This window comes from Pangasianodon hypophthalmus, chromosome 22, assembly GCF_027358585.1.
Source record: "Pangasianodon hypophthalmus isolate fPanHyp1 chromosome 22, fPanHyp1.pri, whole genome shotgun sequence".
NCBI lineage: Eukaryota > Metazoa > Chordata > Actinopteri > Siluriformes > Pangasiidae > Pangasianodon > Pangasianodon hypophthalmus.
In genome coordinates this window covers 980834-998251 of record NC_069731.1, presented here as the reverse complement: position 1 = coordinate 998251, position 17418 = coordinate 980834, and the positions used below count along the sequence as shown (strand labels likewise).

General features: G+C 38.9%; 3 protein-coding genes across 7 annotated transcripts in view; 1 reads left to right on the top strand and 2 right to left on the bottom strand.

The window, feature by feature from the left end:
- Positions 1–1477: 1477 nt before the first annotated feature.
- On the bottom strand, positions 1478–3849 carry rpp25l (ribonuclease P/MRP 25 subunit-like). Of its 4 annotated transcripts, none has more exons than XM_026911499.3 (2): positions 3697–3849; positions 1478–2875 (listed from the first exon to the last, which is right to left on the bottom strand). In XM_026911499.3, exon 2 carries the CDS (start codon positions 2868–2870, stop codon positions 2223–2225), a length of 648 nt encoding a protein of 215 aa, XP_026767300.2. In that variant the 5' UTR covers positions 2871–2875; positions 3697–3849; the 3' UTR covers positions 1478–2222. The 4 variants fall into 4 exon arrangements, with proteins under 4 accessions (XP_026767300.2, XP_034153759.2, XP_026767299.2 ...); XM_034297868.2 differs by having other exon boundaries at positions 1478–2902; positions 3555–3843; XM_026911498.3 differs by having other exon boundaries at positions 3555–3842.
- Positions 3850–5683: 1834 nt separating this feature from the next.
- On the top strand, positions 5684–12620 carry aste1a (asteroid homolog 1a). Its single transcript, XM_026911505.3, has 5 exons — positions 5684–6152; positions 6266–7579; positions 7866–8082; positions 8310–8478; positions 9684–12620. The coding sequence occupies exons 2-5, from the start codon at positions 6284–6286 to the stop codon at positions 10057–10059; spliced, it is 2058 nt and encodes a 685-aa protein (XP_026767306.3). The 5' UTR covers positions 5684–6152; positions 6266–6283; the 3' UTR covers positions 10060–12620.
- A 2016-nt stretch (positions 12621–14636) lies between these two features.
- The window catches only part of atp2c1 (ATPase secretory pathway Ca2+ transporting 1), a 38411-nt gene continuing 35629 nt past the window's right edge, over positions 14637–17418 (bottom strand). For both annotated transcript variants that reach the window (XM_034298120.2, XM_034298121.2), the window contains exons 25-27: positions 16914–17009; positions 15076–15217; positions 14637–14828 (exon numbers count right to left, since the gene is read on the bottom strand). In XM_034298120.2, coding sequence (XP_034154011.2) covers positions 14698–14828; positions 15076–15217; positions 16914–17009 — 369 coding nt within the window. In that variant the 3' untranslated portion in view covers positions 14637–14697. The remainder of the gene's footprint in view (positions 14829–15075; positions 15218–16913; positions 17010–17418) is intronic.

The window sequence follows — 17418 nt, the reverse complement described above, 5'->3', positions numbered from 1 at the left end:
GTAATTGCGGTTACAGTGTGGTGAAGGGAAACAGCCCCAGTTTCAGATCTTAATCGTAACCCGCTGAGACGAATCAGACGAATCAGACGAATCAGACGTCTCAGAGCGGAAACCTGGAGCAGATTTAACCTGGTCTCATCATCTCCGTTTTCACTGTGAAGGAGTGAATTCAATCCTTCCTGCTGCTTCTTAGTATTTCACTTCACTACATGAATGAATGATGCCTCGTCCTTTAATTAGCTTAGATTAGAATGGATTTAGTTTGGAAAATATTCGGCCATTTTGAAGGAGCCACAAAATTAAAATGTGCCAAAGCCGAAGCACTACATTTCAATACGCATACACAACCGCCTTCAGCATTACCAAACACAGATTAATGTGGGTTTATGTTACATATTTATCTTCTTTTTTTTTAAACATCTGGACATTGTATTGTGAGTACACTGTGAACTGTGATTCGTATTTGTAACAGTCTGTTCTGAGTTTGTTGAAATTAGTTGAATCAGTGAATCTTTTCAGTCATGACTGAGTTTTGCTCCTTTCCATTAAATGAATCAGTTGAATCAGTGAATCTTTTGGGTTATGACCAAGACTCACTCCTCTCTCATTCATTGAAACATCTGAATTGATTAATCCTTTCAGTTATGATTTTCAGTTGATTCAATGAATCATTCCTTTTTTCAGTAACTGAATCAGGTAAGTCAGTGAATCTCTTCAATCATGATCGAGAATCGTTCCACTTTCATTAAGTGAATCAGTTAAATCAGTGAATCCTTTTGGTCATGACCAAGTTTCGCTCTCGTTCAGGGGATCATTCGTGACTGGGATCTGTTACTGCTCTCGTGAATCAGTGAATCCTTTTTTGTTATGACTGGAAGTCACTCCTCTTTTGTTCAGAGAATCAGTTGAATCAGTCAGTTCTACTGGACATCACAGAGACTCGCTCTTCTCTCATTTAACGGATCATTTCAGCTCATTGTGTCCGAGCTGGAACATTTCCAGAGTTTCAGTGCGTGTGAGAGTAACAACGATTAGCGATTTTACACAACTCAAGTTATTTGTTGTCCATCTCAGAAATCTCCATGATCAGGCTGCACAGTTGGGAGAACAAATCTGAATGAATCATTTAAATGAACAGACTGAAATGACTCAAATTCATTATTATTATTATTAGTAGTAGTATTAGTATTATTATTATTATTCAAAGGAAAACAGGAAACGTAAGGTCTGGCCTCCTGAAGCTGATCAGACATTAAACGAATTCCTTACAACAGAAACAGAAATATTTAAAGAAATCTTCTTTTAATGACAATTCCATATAATCAGCGTGGAGATCCGCATTTAAACCATGAGCTGAACTGTTCCTACAGTGTGAAAGAACCAAAGTCTCATGCAAAATGTCTTGTGCTTTACAAAGTCTAAACTTTTTACAGATGTATTTACATAAATAAAGTTTCTGGATGTGGATTACATCGAGTGAACCTCAAACCCAAGTCTCTTTTATTTCAGATAAAAATAGGAATATTTTACACACAAGGCAATTTATTTATACATTTACATTTATTTAAGTCTTTAATAGCTGAAATAAAGATGAAAATAAACAAGAAACTAATAAACAAGAAACTTTTAAGGAAGAGAAATACTTTAATTATAATTATTCTCTGTTAGCATTTTTCATTGTTTTCTGTCTTTACAGACTTTAAAACTCTCAAATTTTATTTCGTTATTCTTTGGAAAAAGAAGTATGACGAAGTTTATCATGTCAATTAAACTCCCTGAAAACTAAAACACAAAGAAATAAAGAAAAACTTCACTTAATTCTGAAATAATAATTAAAAAAAACAACAAAAAAAAACTCTTTAAAAAGAAAAATTATTAGTTTATACCCAGTTTGGCCAAAACCTCTCTAATGTCCTGATTTAAATATGCTGATGTTTCTGCATGATGGGGGCGGAGCTTAAATGAAGTTAACCCTGATCATGACATCACCACGCGTTCATTTTATTTGCATTTCTTCAGCTCAGTGTGAGGCTCATGATCATTCGATTCTGTGTAACAGCTCAGAGACGTTACTTCTCCAGCATGAGCTTTCTGATAGCCGAATTCACTAACAAGCGAAATAATCAGCTATTACTGTGATGATGTAAAATCTCCTTCCTGATTGGCCGGTCATGGTCAACTTAAGCTCCGCCTATTTTTGGTAAAGCCTGGTGTTGGTAGCCTCAGTGCGCTCCTGACGCTTGTCCTGAAGTTTTCCGTTCGACTCTGGGACGCGTCGTCTGTCTGCGTGGTCCTTTTCCTCTTCCACTTCCTCCTCCTCTTCCTCCGCTCTTCCTCCTCTGATTCTCTCGCTCCTCTTTAGCGGCGGCCTGCACCCACAGCGCGTCGAAGCTCCCGGGCGCCTGGTATCCGGCCGTGTTCGAGTCCAGCGGGTCTCTGGAGAGCAGCACCCAGATGGCGGGGATGTTCCGGGTCACGGTGATGCTGTCGAGGCCGGCGCTCGGCTCCAGCGGCTCCCACGTCTCCTGCAGCGAGCTGTAGACCAGCCGCGTGACCTGGTGCAGCCTCCCAACGCGCCGCTTCAGGATCTCCACACACGTGATGGCCTTCGAGACGCTCGGGCCGACGCCCGTGAACACGATCTGACGACACAGCTGTGATTCGGCGCTCGGTTCCGCTTCCTCTCCGCCTCCGCCGCTCTCTGGCGGCTTCTCCGCCCGGCCCTCCATCCGGCTCTGAGCGAACCTCATCAGGTTGCGGATTTTGCTGCCGTCTCGAACCCGGACCACGGGAGCGCCGTCACAGAGGAGGTCATTAAACGGGCAGAGACACGGCTGCTCGACCACGCCCGCCTTCCTGTAGTTCTCCATCTCAGCTGCAAAACAAAGCAAAACCCAACCAGCTACTCCATATTCAATATCAATATCAATCAGTTTAATGTGTAATTAATTACACAGCCCTTCTGTGACTGTTCGTACGATTATATCGGGATTAACGGCTTTTCAAAGCAGCAAAAATAAATTCTTAGGAAATCTGATGAACTGATTAATTCAAACCGGATCTTTTTTTTTCTGAATGACAGCTTCACACTTTCAATTTTACTCCATTAATATCTATTTTTTCTATAAAGGCTTCCACAGTAAACAGGGAGGTAAACATCTGATGTGTGTAAGAGTGTAATATTTATGCATTTTTATCTTTTTCTATTAAATAAAAAGCTTTAGTTCATTACTGATTCATATAATCATAAAGCATGGAGATATTCTTATTATAAGTTTAGTATAATATAAATTTTATTCATCTCACTTTACACTATTACAACATTTCACTTCTTATTAAACAACATATATTAAGTTTATTTATCTCATTTTATTCTTTGATTATTTTTTTCTCTTCAATATTTATGAGCTGTTGGTTATTTAATATAATTTTTATTCATAGTGGCAAAGACTTTAAGCTGCATTTTTACATTTATGCCAGATGTGATATAAAGCTACTGCTGTACTGCTCACATTGTTGTTGTTGTTGAAATTAAAGTTAAAATGAAATTGTACCTTTCACTGTAACACACTGATGAACTTCAGCTAAGCTAGTTAGCACTTTAGCTAATCAGCTCAGCTCAGGACTCATTCTGAATTAAACTGCGCTTATAAAACTCGCATCTTTCACTTTTACTCCATCACCTGCTTCACACACCTGCTGTTAAATGTTCTGCATTTGATCTCACACACACAACAACGCTAAATTTAATGCTAAGTTATTAGCTTAGCAGAGATAAGAGCATCAGCGTGGGGCGCGTCAACACGAGCAGCGTTCAAGCGCGCCTGCAGGTTGCACTGGTTCTACTTCCGGGTCATCAGGTTAGGACGCCATGACGCGCAGCTTTCTCTTTAACACTCTTTCTCAATATTCCTGATAATTTCTCTCAATTATTATTTTTTGTTTTTCAATTATTTTTCCAAAAATGTACTTTTTTGGATTTAATTTTTTTTTATTTCTAAAATAATTGGCCCAAACCTCATAGCTATCACAACAACAACAACAACAACAACAACAACAATAATAATAATAATAATAATGAAGAAATGTTTATTTTAAATGATGTTTATAGTGATATTTTAAGTAAAACATGATCAAATAAAGTCTTACACTTTATTTCTGGGATGTTTGTTTGTTTGTTTGTTTGTTTGTTTGTTTGTTTGTTTCAGCTCCATGGCTGTATTATTCTGATTCTTTTGGTTGTGAAGTTTATTTGTTGCTGTACAATGATTTGTGCTGAGCTTTTGCATTAAAAGTAACATAAAGGATTCATTTTTTTAATGCATTTTTTGGATTCGTTGATGTTTGTAGTAAGATATAAAGCAGGTGTTTCTGAATAATTTAATGATCTCTGTAGATCACACTATTTTAAGAACTTTTAAGAAGTTTAGTTTAGAATATAAACTTTTTTTTATATCAGTCAAATCCTCAGATAATAAGAAGTCTAACAGAAGCAGTGATCTCTGCTGAAGGTGCTGTCCTGCTCTAACGGCTGGTGTAAAAGTTACACACTCAGCTTTTATTGTTCATTGATTTATCCATATATCTATGTCTATTTTTTGTCAATATTAACCTAAAATATATAAATACACAACAGAATGGCTAAGCTTTTATTTAACCAGTGCTATCCTTTAATAAAGAAATCATTTTCTGTGCCTTTTGCTCTTGCAACTTCTAATGTCAAAATTCATTTTCCAAACTATTCCGCCAGGGGGCGCCACCATCCACACCAACACTGCTGGAGAAGAAAAATCAGGAAAATGTCCATTTATAAAAAAGAAACCAATAAAGAGTAGCTATTGTATTTCTAAAATAATTGACCCAAACATCATAGCTATAATAATAATAATAATAATAATAATAATAATAATAATAATGAAATGTTTATTTCAATGATGTTTATTGTGATATTTTAAAATAAAATATCATCAAATAAAATCTCACACTGTTTGTTTGTTTGTTAGCTCCATGGCTGTATTATTCTAATTGTTTTTGTTTTATTTGTTTTATTTATAAGTTTATTTCTGGCTGTATAATGATTTGTGTTGAGTTTTCACATTAAATGTAACACAAAAGATTCATTATGTATGAAAAAAAAAACACTACAAACACAGGAATATCTGTTTTTTCAGGCCTATTTGTTATCAGGTCTTCTGTTTATTATTATTAGTAGTAGATAGATAAATAGATAGATAGATAGATAGATAGATAGATAGACACTTTAGTGATTCCTGAGTGAAATTGTTTTGTCAAGGCACTTCAGATTACAAGGATTACTCAGAAAGTAAGTAAATTAAGCAAGTAAAATTATTATTATTATTATTATTATTATTATTATTATACATATATACACTAAAATTATTATTATTATTATTATTATTATTATTATTATTATACATATGTACACTAAAATTATTATTATTATTATTATTATTATTATTATTATTATTATTATACATATGTACACTAAAAACAACACAAGGTGGATGACTACTACTACTACTACTACTATTATTATTATTATTATTATTATTATTATTATTATTATTATTATTATTATTATTATTATTTCTATACTTGGAAGTGAAAGCCTCTAAGAACAGGAACCTCATGTCGCACTTGAACGCTGCATTGTGCAGCACGCTAGCAGTGAGCATTAGCATGAACCCAAAATGAAAAACACTTAAAATATATAACAAAATATATCATCTAACACTAAACCATGTTTCTCAGCCTCCTCTGTTCTGTGACAAGAATAAAATACATGAATTCACATGTCCATAACAAAACATCACGTGTGTGTACACGAGGGTGATAAACTTTATTAAATGGTTTGTTTTGTTTAGTTTTGTTTAGTTTTGTTTGCTAATGGGTTTCGTTTTCCAGCTCTGTCATCTGAGTTTCGTTTTCCAGTCAGTCAGCTGGTTGGCTGGTTGGGTGTGTAAACGTCAAGTTATCATCTGGGTTGTGTCACACACTGATCTCCTGGGTCTGAGGACAGACTGCATTCCTGCAGGTTCCTACAGAGCCAGAGAAGCAGAACAGGAGCTTCTTCACACTTCATGTTGCTTCCTGAAGGCATTAAAGACATTTTCTTCAAGCAAGACTAGCAGGTGAGTGTGTCAACTTCTCTTCTTGTCTTAATATCACACATGATGATTGCAGTAATCTGTCTGTAAATGTAGACATACACTCACAGTACACTTTCACTGTTTTATATTTCAAGAACCGAACTTTGCTCACTATGGGAGTTCGTGGACTTCACAGCTACATCGAGAGCAACAGTGATTTTCTGAAGACATGCCGCTTTAGAGAAAGCAAACTCATCATCGATGGATCCAGTCTGTACTACTGTCTTTACTACAGGTCTCACGTGGACCAAGCACACGGCGGAGATTACGATGGCTTTGAGAAAATAGTTACACAGTTTTTCAGAAATCTCCGAATCTGCGATATTGAGCCCTACGTGGTGCTCGATGGAGGGGATGATGACAGTGACAAAAAATTTGACACCCTGAAGACAAGATGCCAAGAAAGAATCCGAAGAGCCAATGCCTTGTCCAGGGGCCGTTCAGGAGAAGTTTTACCCATTCTCATCAAAAAAGTGTTCAAGCAGATCCTCCGGAAACTCGGAATTCCCTTCATTCAGTGTCTGGCAGAGGCGGATTGGGAAGTAGCCGCATTGGCCAGCGAGTGGAACTGTCCCGTTCTGTCCAACGACAGCGATTTCTACATCTTCAGCAACCGGGGCGGATTTTTGCCCATCTCTCATTTCCAGTGGAGGAAAGTGAGTCATAAATCCGCTGCCAAAAAAAGCATCCCTGCCAAATGGTTTGGTTTTAAGAACCTTTGTACTGCCTTTAACCGCATGAATAAACAACTTCTTCCACTTTTTGCCATCATCCTGGGCAACGACTACACCAAACTGGACAGGAGTTCATTTCCAAACTTCTCAAAGTTCTCAACCAGACCTGGAGGAACCGCCCAGATCGATGGCTTACTCACGTGGTTATCACGTTTCCCCAGCCCAAAAGAAGCCATCGCTGCTCTCCTCAGCCCCCTGGGGAAGAAGAGGAAATCAGACAACCTTAACACTGCAATAACTCAGGGAATGGCAGCATACCAACTCAAGCCCAGCTCCATTGCCCAGTTCTTCCTAAGCGGAGAACCTCAGAGAAGGCCTCTAGGCCCTTTACAGAAGCTCCCGGACTGGACTCTGAAACCTCTGGCAGAAGGCAAACTGGCTTCCACCATCATTGAAGTCCTGACACTGCAGAGGGTCATGCTGAACTTCCAGGTGGAGGACTTTGGGCTGAGCAGCAGCAGCGAGCCGTCTCGGCTGATACGACAGGTGACGTACGGCGTACTGCTGTGTACCAGGTGGCAGACAGTCGGTAAACGCAGCACGTCTTCTGGAGAGAAGCAGCAATACAACGTGGAGGAATACGACAGGCAGGGAATGACGCTGACCAGCTCCATGGTTCCAGCTGTTCTCCCGAGACGTGTAGTAACACACCTTCACCTGGACTCACTGTGGGAGGTAGAGCTGAGGAATTATCTCTGCTAAGCCACTGAGCTAAGCCTTTCCTTTCTGTCAAAATAAGCCATTTAAATTTTTTACTAAATGCAGAACAGTAAATGTTACAGTCTTTACGTACACAAGTGCACTGCAAGCAAGAAAATCCACATCAGCATCTTATTATTACGAGAAAAACATTTCAATATTACGAGAAAAGCATCCTGTTACTACGAGATAATAATCATGTTATTACGAGAAAAACATCGCCTTACTACGAGGAAATGTGTGTGATGATTTTCTGTTCCAGGCGCCGCAGCATTTGCGTCTGCAGGTCATTCTGGAGGCTCTTGGTGTGTCTCCGATCGCTGATTCACTCCGTGTCCCTGAAGGTCTGCAGCTAGCCGTGTATGTCACGTGTTTCTGGCTAAAACACGCAAAGCCTGAGCCGAGAGCAGAAATGTTCTGGGCTTTACTGACCGGCCTGGTCTACGGACACCTGTGCAGAGAAGAACAGACCGAGAAAGGTAAGAAGAGAAGTGTGAAAAAACAGACAAAAAGTAACATGCTAGCATTAACACAGTATCACAATCTCCAAACTGTGGGTGTAACCAAGACTCAGAGCTCTAAAGACTGAAATGAACCGGATCAGAGCTCTAATGACTGAAACTAATGAAGAGTATTTGAAGAGTATCAGTGTTTGATGATTGAGTGAGTCATGTGATTCATGCTTTGTCGTTTTCCTGCTCTGCAGAGATTGAACCAGTGATTTCAAGGTTTAAAAAGCTGCAGAGTCGTAAGGGTAAGAAGACCGTGGACCTGGAGCTGGCTCACGCTTACTGTCAGTGGCAGTCCTGTCTGAAGGACAGCTTCACTCTGAACCAGCTACTGAATCATCCAGTGCCTGAGCCGGAGTTAGCACGGTACATTCTCTTCTTATTTCTACACTGACGTATTCTCAGTTACCTGGTGTGCAAATACCAGCTTTTGTAGCTTTTGTAGCTCCAGCTCCCACACAGAGATCACGAGTTCGAATCCAGACGATGCTAAAAATCTAAACTGGCTGTGCTCTCTGGGTGGGCGGGGCATACTCTGTATCTCTTGTCAATCACAGTGACACTAGCCAGTCATGGGCATCTGTGAGCTCATGTATGCAGAAGAGGGTAGATAGCGCTTTCCTCCGAGTGTGTGACGCCGCACGAGCAGCAGTTTGAAAAGATGCAGCACGTGTTAGACTTCACCCTCCCGGGTTGTAGCTGTCGTATGAAAGGGGAGAGCTGACTGGTGGGTGGGAACTGCAGAAACTACAAAACTGGAGAGAAAAATGGAGAAAAAGATTACTATTTTTTTAAATTATAAACTTAAAGACTGGAACTAACTAAGACGTAGTCATAGGAAGAGTTTTCAAATCTGCGGCTGAGAGGCAGAGTCTCAAAGACTAGAACTGACTAATACTTAGAGCTCTAAAGCCTGCAGCTTTAAAACTGGGACTACTAAGGATTTAGAACCTGTATAAGAACCTTAATTACATACAAACTAGAGCTTTAAAGCTATAACTGTCATAAATAAGCCCAGTTCCCTGTCGCACCTCTCAGACCAGGCACATAATAATCCTTAATATATATATATATATATATACACACACACTAAATACTTTTTCATAACAATGCACACAGCACTTTATTTTGTATTGCAAAACAAAAAATCTGAATATCATTAGATTATATGTAGAAAGGTGTGGCCTTGTTTAACCGTCTCATGACTCTGAATCACTGAATCACATGACACACCTTGCTCTTATTCTGTGCTAAAGATTACACTCATTGTTCTTAGTCATTCCTCTAGGGTGGAGGTCATGAAGTTTTACTCACTTAAATAATTCAGAAACAAAAAAAAACAAAAAAAACCCAGAGTCACGTAAGAACTGAATCATTCTGCAAACAATGTGAATTGAATGAAATGAATCAGAGCTGCACTTCCAGTTATACCAGTGACACCAGCATGTAAATGTTTATTTATTTATTCATCCCGTATGCTGAATTGCCACGTGTGTTATTGTCGGATACCGTTACTATTTGCCGTGTGTGTAGTGTAGTTGTGATTTGTTTTTTTTGTTTCTTTTAATCAGGTTGTACTGCGGCTCTTTGGTGCACGGTGCAGCCCACGAGCTGAAAAGAGGCATCGAACCCGAGTCTTTTCTCGCCGGAGCCCCTGTCGCCATCAGGCTTTACCGAAATCTGCAGGCCGCAGTGGAGCGCGAGCTGGACGGCGACTTCGTCACGAGGATGAGAACAAGGACGTGGCCGAGGCAGCACCAGGCGCCGGTGGACGAACTGAGCAAAGCGTTTCAGCATCTGATGGACGAGGACGAGGATGATGAAGATCAGTGCATGAAGGATGGCAAGGTGCTCGAGGAAACCTGCAGCGTTCGCACGAGACACAAAACCAAACGCAGAACTCCGAAATCCAAGTCTAAGAAGCAGGAGCGCGTGAGCTGGCAGTAAATTAATGTTGTTGTTTTTTTTAAAAAAAAAATAATGCAGTTCTGTTCATCTAGTAAATATAGTATTTTAAAAAAACACCAACAGATATGAAGAATGTGTATTAATTATTATTCCAAGTTGTGATAATTTCAGAGTTTTGCTAAAAATCAAAAGGCAGCGAGACTAAGCATGTGTCGATAATCAGATCTATAAAACATCACGATCTTCAGTCTGCAAGATATTGTTCTCACAAACACTCCAGAATCTCGCCACTCAGATGGTCAGTCAGATGGAAGTCTACCAGATACACGGCATTTTCAGCAATATTTTTAGAAGAATAGGTTTCAGAAATACAGTTTGTCACATTCTGAGAAGTGTATTGCATTGTACAGGCACTTATTTAAAAAAAGAAAGAAAGAATTAATATAAAAATCACTGCTTTTGTGCTGCACAGTCGTGGAGACGCTGTAAGCTTTGTGGTTAAGACGCGGCTGAAGGAGAGCGTGTTTCGGGGAAACGCGTCACTATTTCTTATCATGAAAATCGATTATTGTAGAAGAATTCATAATTACTACAGTATGTTCTTTTTCATGCTCAGTGTTTACAGAATAATCTATGACTTGCACTAATGTGGGGGAATTATGGGGGATTATATTTTAGCGCAGTATTGTGAAAATATTTTTAACTGCAACTGTGATACTATTTCATGCTCAGTGTTTATGGGAATAAACGATGGCTTGCACTAAAAATCTAATTAAGTTGAATATTTAAAATGTGGTGGTACAAATTTGACTTGAATGATGGTGACTGTCTCTGTACTTGCATCGTTAAACTTTTATTAATAACAAGGAAATGTTTTTAAAGATGGTCTTCTAAAAATAAACCAGAATTTACCAGCCATTACAATTTCTACTCATTTATTTATCAGTTAATGTCACGTCATACCTTTTAATCTATTTATAGTTACATTTAATGTTGTGAAACAAGTTCGTTCCTGTTGTCACTTACGTTATAGCAGCTATAAACACTCGTCTCTTTATTCTCGCTCTTCAACTTAATGAGAGAAAAAAATCGCAGCTTGTTACACGTTACTGAGAAACCGCAAAGAAGCGTAAACTCCTCTGTCCTGAAGACGCCGGAAAACTTAAACTTACAGCTTTACCTCTGACTGTTACAAAGCGCTGACACTGGAGACTCCTTCCATAAGTGATAAATAAACACATTTCTCCTTACAGAAAAATTCAGTATATCAACGATTAAATGCATTTTTTAAAATTCGGTGATGTAGCACATACAAGCCCCCGTGAATAAGCTACAGAAAAGCTAACGTATTAGACCTACTCTCAGAGCTGCTGTTATAGAAAATTAATCAATTCCTTCTGTCCAATCAGAATCCAGAATTCCACAGTGCTGAGATAATAAATAATTTTCACAAAACGCAGTATATTGACCTCTGACCCCAGCAGCCAGGGATGCCACAGAACAAGGACAGAAGTGTGTTTAGTCTAAATTAAGGATGTTTTCATCACATCACTCATTCATCACACACCTTATTCTTTAAAACAGAGAGAAATAGAGAGGTGATGAATGAGTGATGTGATGAAACATCCTTAATTTAGTCCAAATACACTTCCATGTGCATCTAGTGCACATGAACAGACAAATGAAAGACTATAAAGCAGTGTTGATCTCCTGTGAACACTTTAAACACACTAAACGAATATCTGGGATTCAGTCATGTCTCCTGATGTCTCATCACTTACCTGGTGCTCGATATCTTGGTGCCGTGACCCGGATATCACACTCTATTGTAGCAGTTACAGCATTTCACGAGATATAACGGAGGCTGTTGTTGCCTGTCTGGGTTCGAGTTGCTTGTAAGGAAGGAGGCTGACTGTTATTTCAGGCAATGAATGTATCAGAACACAGAGAATAAAAAAGTATTATTTCTGTATTTCCTCTATTTTATATGGAGTCAGTTACTTCACTATGGCTACTATTGCAAAGTTTTTTCCATTTTAAAGAGAATGCACTTATTTAATGAGGTTCAGGGGAGTTTGGATGCAGGAACAGTGCATCAAAGTCATAAATGAAATGATAAAGAATCAAGTAAAAACCCGATTCAGAAAAAAAAACATTCCAGTCGAACAAATCTGGACCAAAACCACACCAAGCTTCTGTTAAAGATTTGTAGAAATTTTAATGTACAATCATATTCTGAAACAGCCATCACATATCATGTACTTCAATTGTGCATAACTGAAAATAAATTAATACAATATTTAAAAAAAAAATTAATAATAAACCCCAAATTCCATTTCAGCTTGTGACCAGTTCACGCTCGGGAAAAAAAAATTATATATATATACATACACACACACACACACACGTACACTGTCCCAACAAAATGATGCAAAACAAATTCACTAGCTCTTCTTCAGTGATTAGCGCAAAAGAATAAACATACCGTTTAAACACACTGCTGTAAAGAGGAAAGAAATAACGACATAATAACGGACTGCAAAAATTCAGTGTATCGTTCCTCAATATGAAGAAAGGCGTGTGGAGCTGGGAAGTGTTGGCTCACTGCTGTCAACTAGGCATCACCAATAATCCGTTATACGATATCGAGCGATTCACAACATAAAAAAGGCTTATTATTATTATTATTATTATCATCATTATTATTACGGGTTCTTCAGGATGTAATCAGTAGTGGCGGCTACATAATTTACGAGTTTGACATTTATTTTATTTAATTTGCTTGTTGATTTTCCGCTTTGTGGTGTTGTTCTGTTTAAATCAAAGCTATAATAATGTAATCATTTTTAAATACATTACTGATAATATTGTCAACTGTGATAAAAAGCTTGACGAAAGCCTAATACCTTCCTCACCCCACACGTAAACACTACAGTACTGCACACACGATCCCAACCGCTACAGGAAACGTCAAGAGATTCTGATCTAAAGGTCCGAAAAACTTCTCAACAAAAAAAACCCAACGTTATGTACATAGTGCTGTTCCCCTTTACTCCAAACGCAGCGAGACAGGTTTGGTGTCCGACGTTTCCTTATGCGATGTCGCTAACCGGTAATGGACGTCTATCTCATCGAAAATACTTCCCATAAATTCTTCCAGGCTCCAGGATGACATTTTTGAATAAAAGATTTTGTAAAGTAGCAGCGAGAGTCTGCATTCACACACGTGAAAAGTTCATACTGTGCTACTTTCACTTCAACTGCACCTTTAGAGTTTTTGGAGGCGGGGCTAATGTATGGGGGCGGAGTCATACCAAACTGCTAAGAAAAAAAGTGACTCTGTTGCCCAATAATATTCCTCCATAACGATCCAGTGTTCAAACTTAATATAATAAAATATAATATAATATAAGGTTAATCAATAATATGCCATTATTATATATAAAACACATTTTCTGAGCTTAACGAGGACCTTTGAAGCCATGACGTATTTAGAGAAAAGATTTTGGTTGAGATAGACATTTATTACGTTATTCTAATAAAGTGCCTAAAGACTGAAGAAGCGGACACGTCGTCTCTGATCGGCTACGTTTGAGGTAACGTTGGAAACGTCGCGGACTACATTGCGTGCGGATTAAATTTTTGGCCAATAATGTTTACAACATAGTACTTTAAGTGTTATGCTTTTCCCGAAAGCTGTGCAGGTTTAAAAAAAAAAAAAAAAAACTCATTAAAGGATTATATTCATGTCAGTGCTTACCGTCACGTTGCCTTCACCTCTGTCGCAGTGAAACAGTGCATAAATAATGCTTATAAAATTGTCTAATCGCCCGCTTTGTGTGTAAAGTATCATTTTAACCATTTTAAATAATAATATAGTAGTGGTCAGCTGTGTCAGATATTATATCTATATATAAGAATATTAGAAGAAAAACCTTTACCGTGGCTCTTGGTTGCCATCGTGGGGATTCGTTTCTCCTTCAGACGCTGACACTAGGCATGTGCCGATATTACGGTCATACCACGACAACGGCGTAACTTCTCACAGTTTACGATATTAATGCACTTACGTACCAGTCCTGTCATTGGCACGATGCCTGAACGCACAACGTTTAGAAGAGACTTTGTAGAAAAACTAGATCCTAAAACCAATTATTGGCACATGCCTAGCTGACACGATTAATCAAGCTCAAGTTGCCAGAATGCGAAGAGGCGTTAGCCGTATTGTTCCACAAAACTACAACCAGCAACAGTTCAGGGAGCTGAGAGAGAGAGAGAGAGAGAGAGAGAGAGAGAGAAAGGAATAATAAAAAATTTAGAGGCGTATATAAATCAGGAGACGTCGACAGCCACAGACTCTGATTAATACGCTTCGTCCAGACGTTATGGAGTCATAGTGGAGTCTTAAAGCAGCACACCGAGGTCCGAGTCGGGGTTCGGCTCTTCCTCAGCACTCACATCCACTCCGAGAACTCAAAACGAACCCAAAAAAGGATGACCTTCGACCTCTCCTTCTGCTCCGTGATGAAGTCCGAGACGTGGACGAGCCAGTGCAAATCCGCCTCACAGCCCCTCCCCCCCCCAAATACCTTCAACCCCGCCCCATAATACCCCCCCGAAACCCCTCCCCCCTCCACAAGACGACGGCGTTCGCTCCTCACAGAGATGCAACGTTCGTCATACGTCATGGAAAGAGTCACACTCCTCTTTTTCTGCTTTTTCTCCTCCTCCTCTCCACCTCTCCAGCATCTTTATGAGTTCGGACACGAAGCACACGGAGGACGTCAGGCAGACCAGGAAGAGCAGATCTGCAGACGGACAAGGGGAAGAGAAATTTCACATCCTTTCAGCTTTGTTTGTGGAGAAAATGTGCACGAGAAAGAGAATTACATATACTGCTCTAAAAGATGTTAAAGAAACTGTGTGGCAAAAAAATATATAATATATAAGATACTGAATATAATAGTCAGTGTATAAAAACTCAGACAGAGAGCCAGTACAAAACTGCTGTAATTGTTGAGTGGTTCGGGACGAGGCCGGCGTGGGGTTTGTTACCCAGAATGCTGAGGCTCTCGGTCTGAAAGACTTTCTGCAGTGGAGGGAAGTAGATGACGAGCAGCTGGCCCATGATGGAGGCGAGTACAGCGAAGCAGAACGTCCTGTTACTGCACAACCCTATCTCATGTACCATACGGGTCTGAGAGAGAGAGAGAGAGAGAGAGAGAGAGAGACAAAAAGAGACAGTGAGAGAGTGAGAGAGAGAGACAAAAAGAGAGAGTGAGAGAAACAAAAAGAGACAGAATGATAGTGAGAGAGAAAGACAGAGTGTAAGAGAGAGAGAGAATGAGAGTGAGAGAGAAAGACAGTGTGAGAGAGTGAGAGAATGAGAGTGAGAGAATGAGAGTGAGAGAATGAGAGTGAGAGAGAAAATAAGAGAGAGAGAATGAGAGTGAGAGAGAGAGAGAATGAGAGTGAGAGAGAAAATAAGAGAGAGAATTAGTGTGAGAGAGTGAGAATGGGAGAGAGATAGAGAGAATAACAGAGAGAGAGAGAGAATGAGAATGGGAGTGAGAGTGAGAGAGAGAGAATAAGAGTGTGTGAGAGTGAGAATGAGAGTTAGAGAGAGTGAGAGAGACAAAAAGAGAGAGAGAGAGTGAGAGAGAAAGACAGAGTGTGTGTGAGAGAGAGAGAGAGAGTGAGAGAGAATGAGAGAGAGAGAGATAGAGAGAGAGAGAAAGACAGAGAGTGAGAGTGAGAGAGAGAGAGAGAGGGAGAAAGACAGAGAGTGAGAGTGAGAGAGAGAGAGAGAGTGAGAGAGAATGAGAGAGAGAGAGATAGAGAGAGAGAGAAAGACAGAGAGTGAGAGTGAGAGAGAGAGAGAGAGGGAGAAAGACAGAGAGTGAGAGTGAGAGAGAGAGAGAGAATGAGAGAGAGAGAGAGTGAGAGAGAATGAGAGAGAGAGAGATAGAGAGAGAGAGAAAGACAGAGAGTGAGAGTGAGAGAGAGAGGGAGAAAGTAACTTTAATGCAATATTTTATGCAACTTCACCATAACTTTAATCCAACTATACAACTAAGATAATGTAACTCATTTAGTTTGTAATTTAATATAAACTGAGCAGAGCTGTGTAATTTTACTGTAATTTTAATGTAATTTTACTGTAATTTTAATGTAATTTTAGTGTAATTTTAGTGTAATTTTAATGTAATTTTAGTGTAATTTTAACTGTCATGTTAAACCATGTAACTTTAACGTAACAATGTAACTCATATCTAATGTCATTATAATTTAAAGTTCAATGTGATTAAGTTTAATGTAACTTTAATGTAACTATACAACTACAATATAACTACAATACAACTACAATATAACTACAATATAACTACAATATAACTAGGCAACCTGAACTTAACAATCCAACTTTAGCCTAATTATGTAACTATGACATAAATTTAGCGTAGCGGTGTAATTTTACTTTAATTTTAACTTCAACATAACTCCAATGTAACTACGAAAATTTGACGTAACTTGAACTTTACTGTAACAGTGTAACTCATGTACCTTCATAACTAAAGTCATTCTAATGTAACTGTGCAACTTTGTAACTTTAACGTAACTATGTAGCTATTATGTAACTTTAATATAAATTTAGTGCGACTGTGTTTAAATTTTAATTTAAACTTTAACATAACTGTAATGTAACTATAAAAATTTTACGTAACTTTTGCATAACCTTAATGTAAATACAACTTCATTTTTCTTTTCTTACAGAGAGAGAGAGAGAGAGAGAGAAAGAGTGTTTGCGCGTGTGTGAGTGTGTGTTTGCGCGTGTGTGTGTGTGTTTGTGTGTGTGTGTGTGTGTGTGTGTGTGCGTGTGTGTGTGTGTTACACACCTGTGAGCGAGAGCTGAGGGCGTTGAACATATCGAAGAAGACGAAGCAGGTGAAGGTCATGGTGGTGTCACGTGGTGTGATCTCGTTGTCACGCAGCTGCACACGCACACACACACACACACACACACACACACACACACACACACACACACACACACCCTCTGTAACTATAGACTACTTTGACTATATGTAAATATTTGCAATCTTCCGTGTAAGTATTGGCACCCTTCAAGAACACAAAACTGACTGTCTAAATGCAAATGACTTTAGAACGACGTCTGCGCCACATGCGCAAAACTAAATATATACAGGAGAGTGAAATGTTGCTTATGGACGACAGCCAAATATTATACACAAAAAAAAGTGTCTTTAAATAGTTTAGAGATGTTCGGATATTAACTGTGGGGTGCCAATAATTTTGAAACCAGGGTTTTTTTGCAGGAAAAACTGCACTCTGTTATCTGCCAGAGTTCTTGCAGTTTTTTTTTTGAACACTGAATGATAA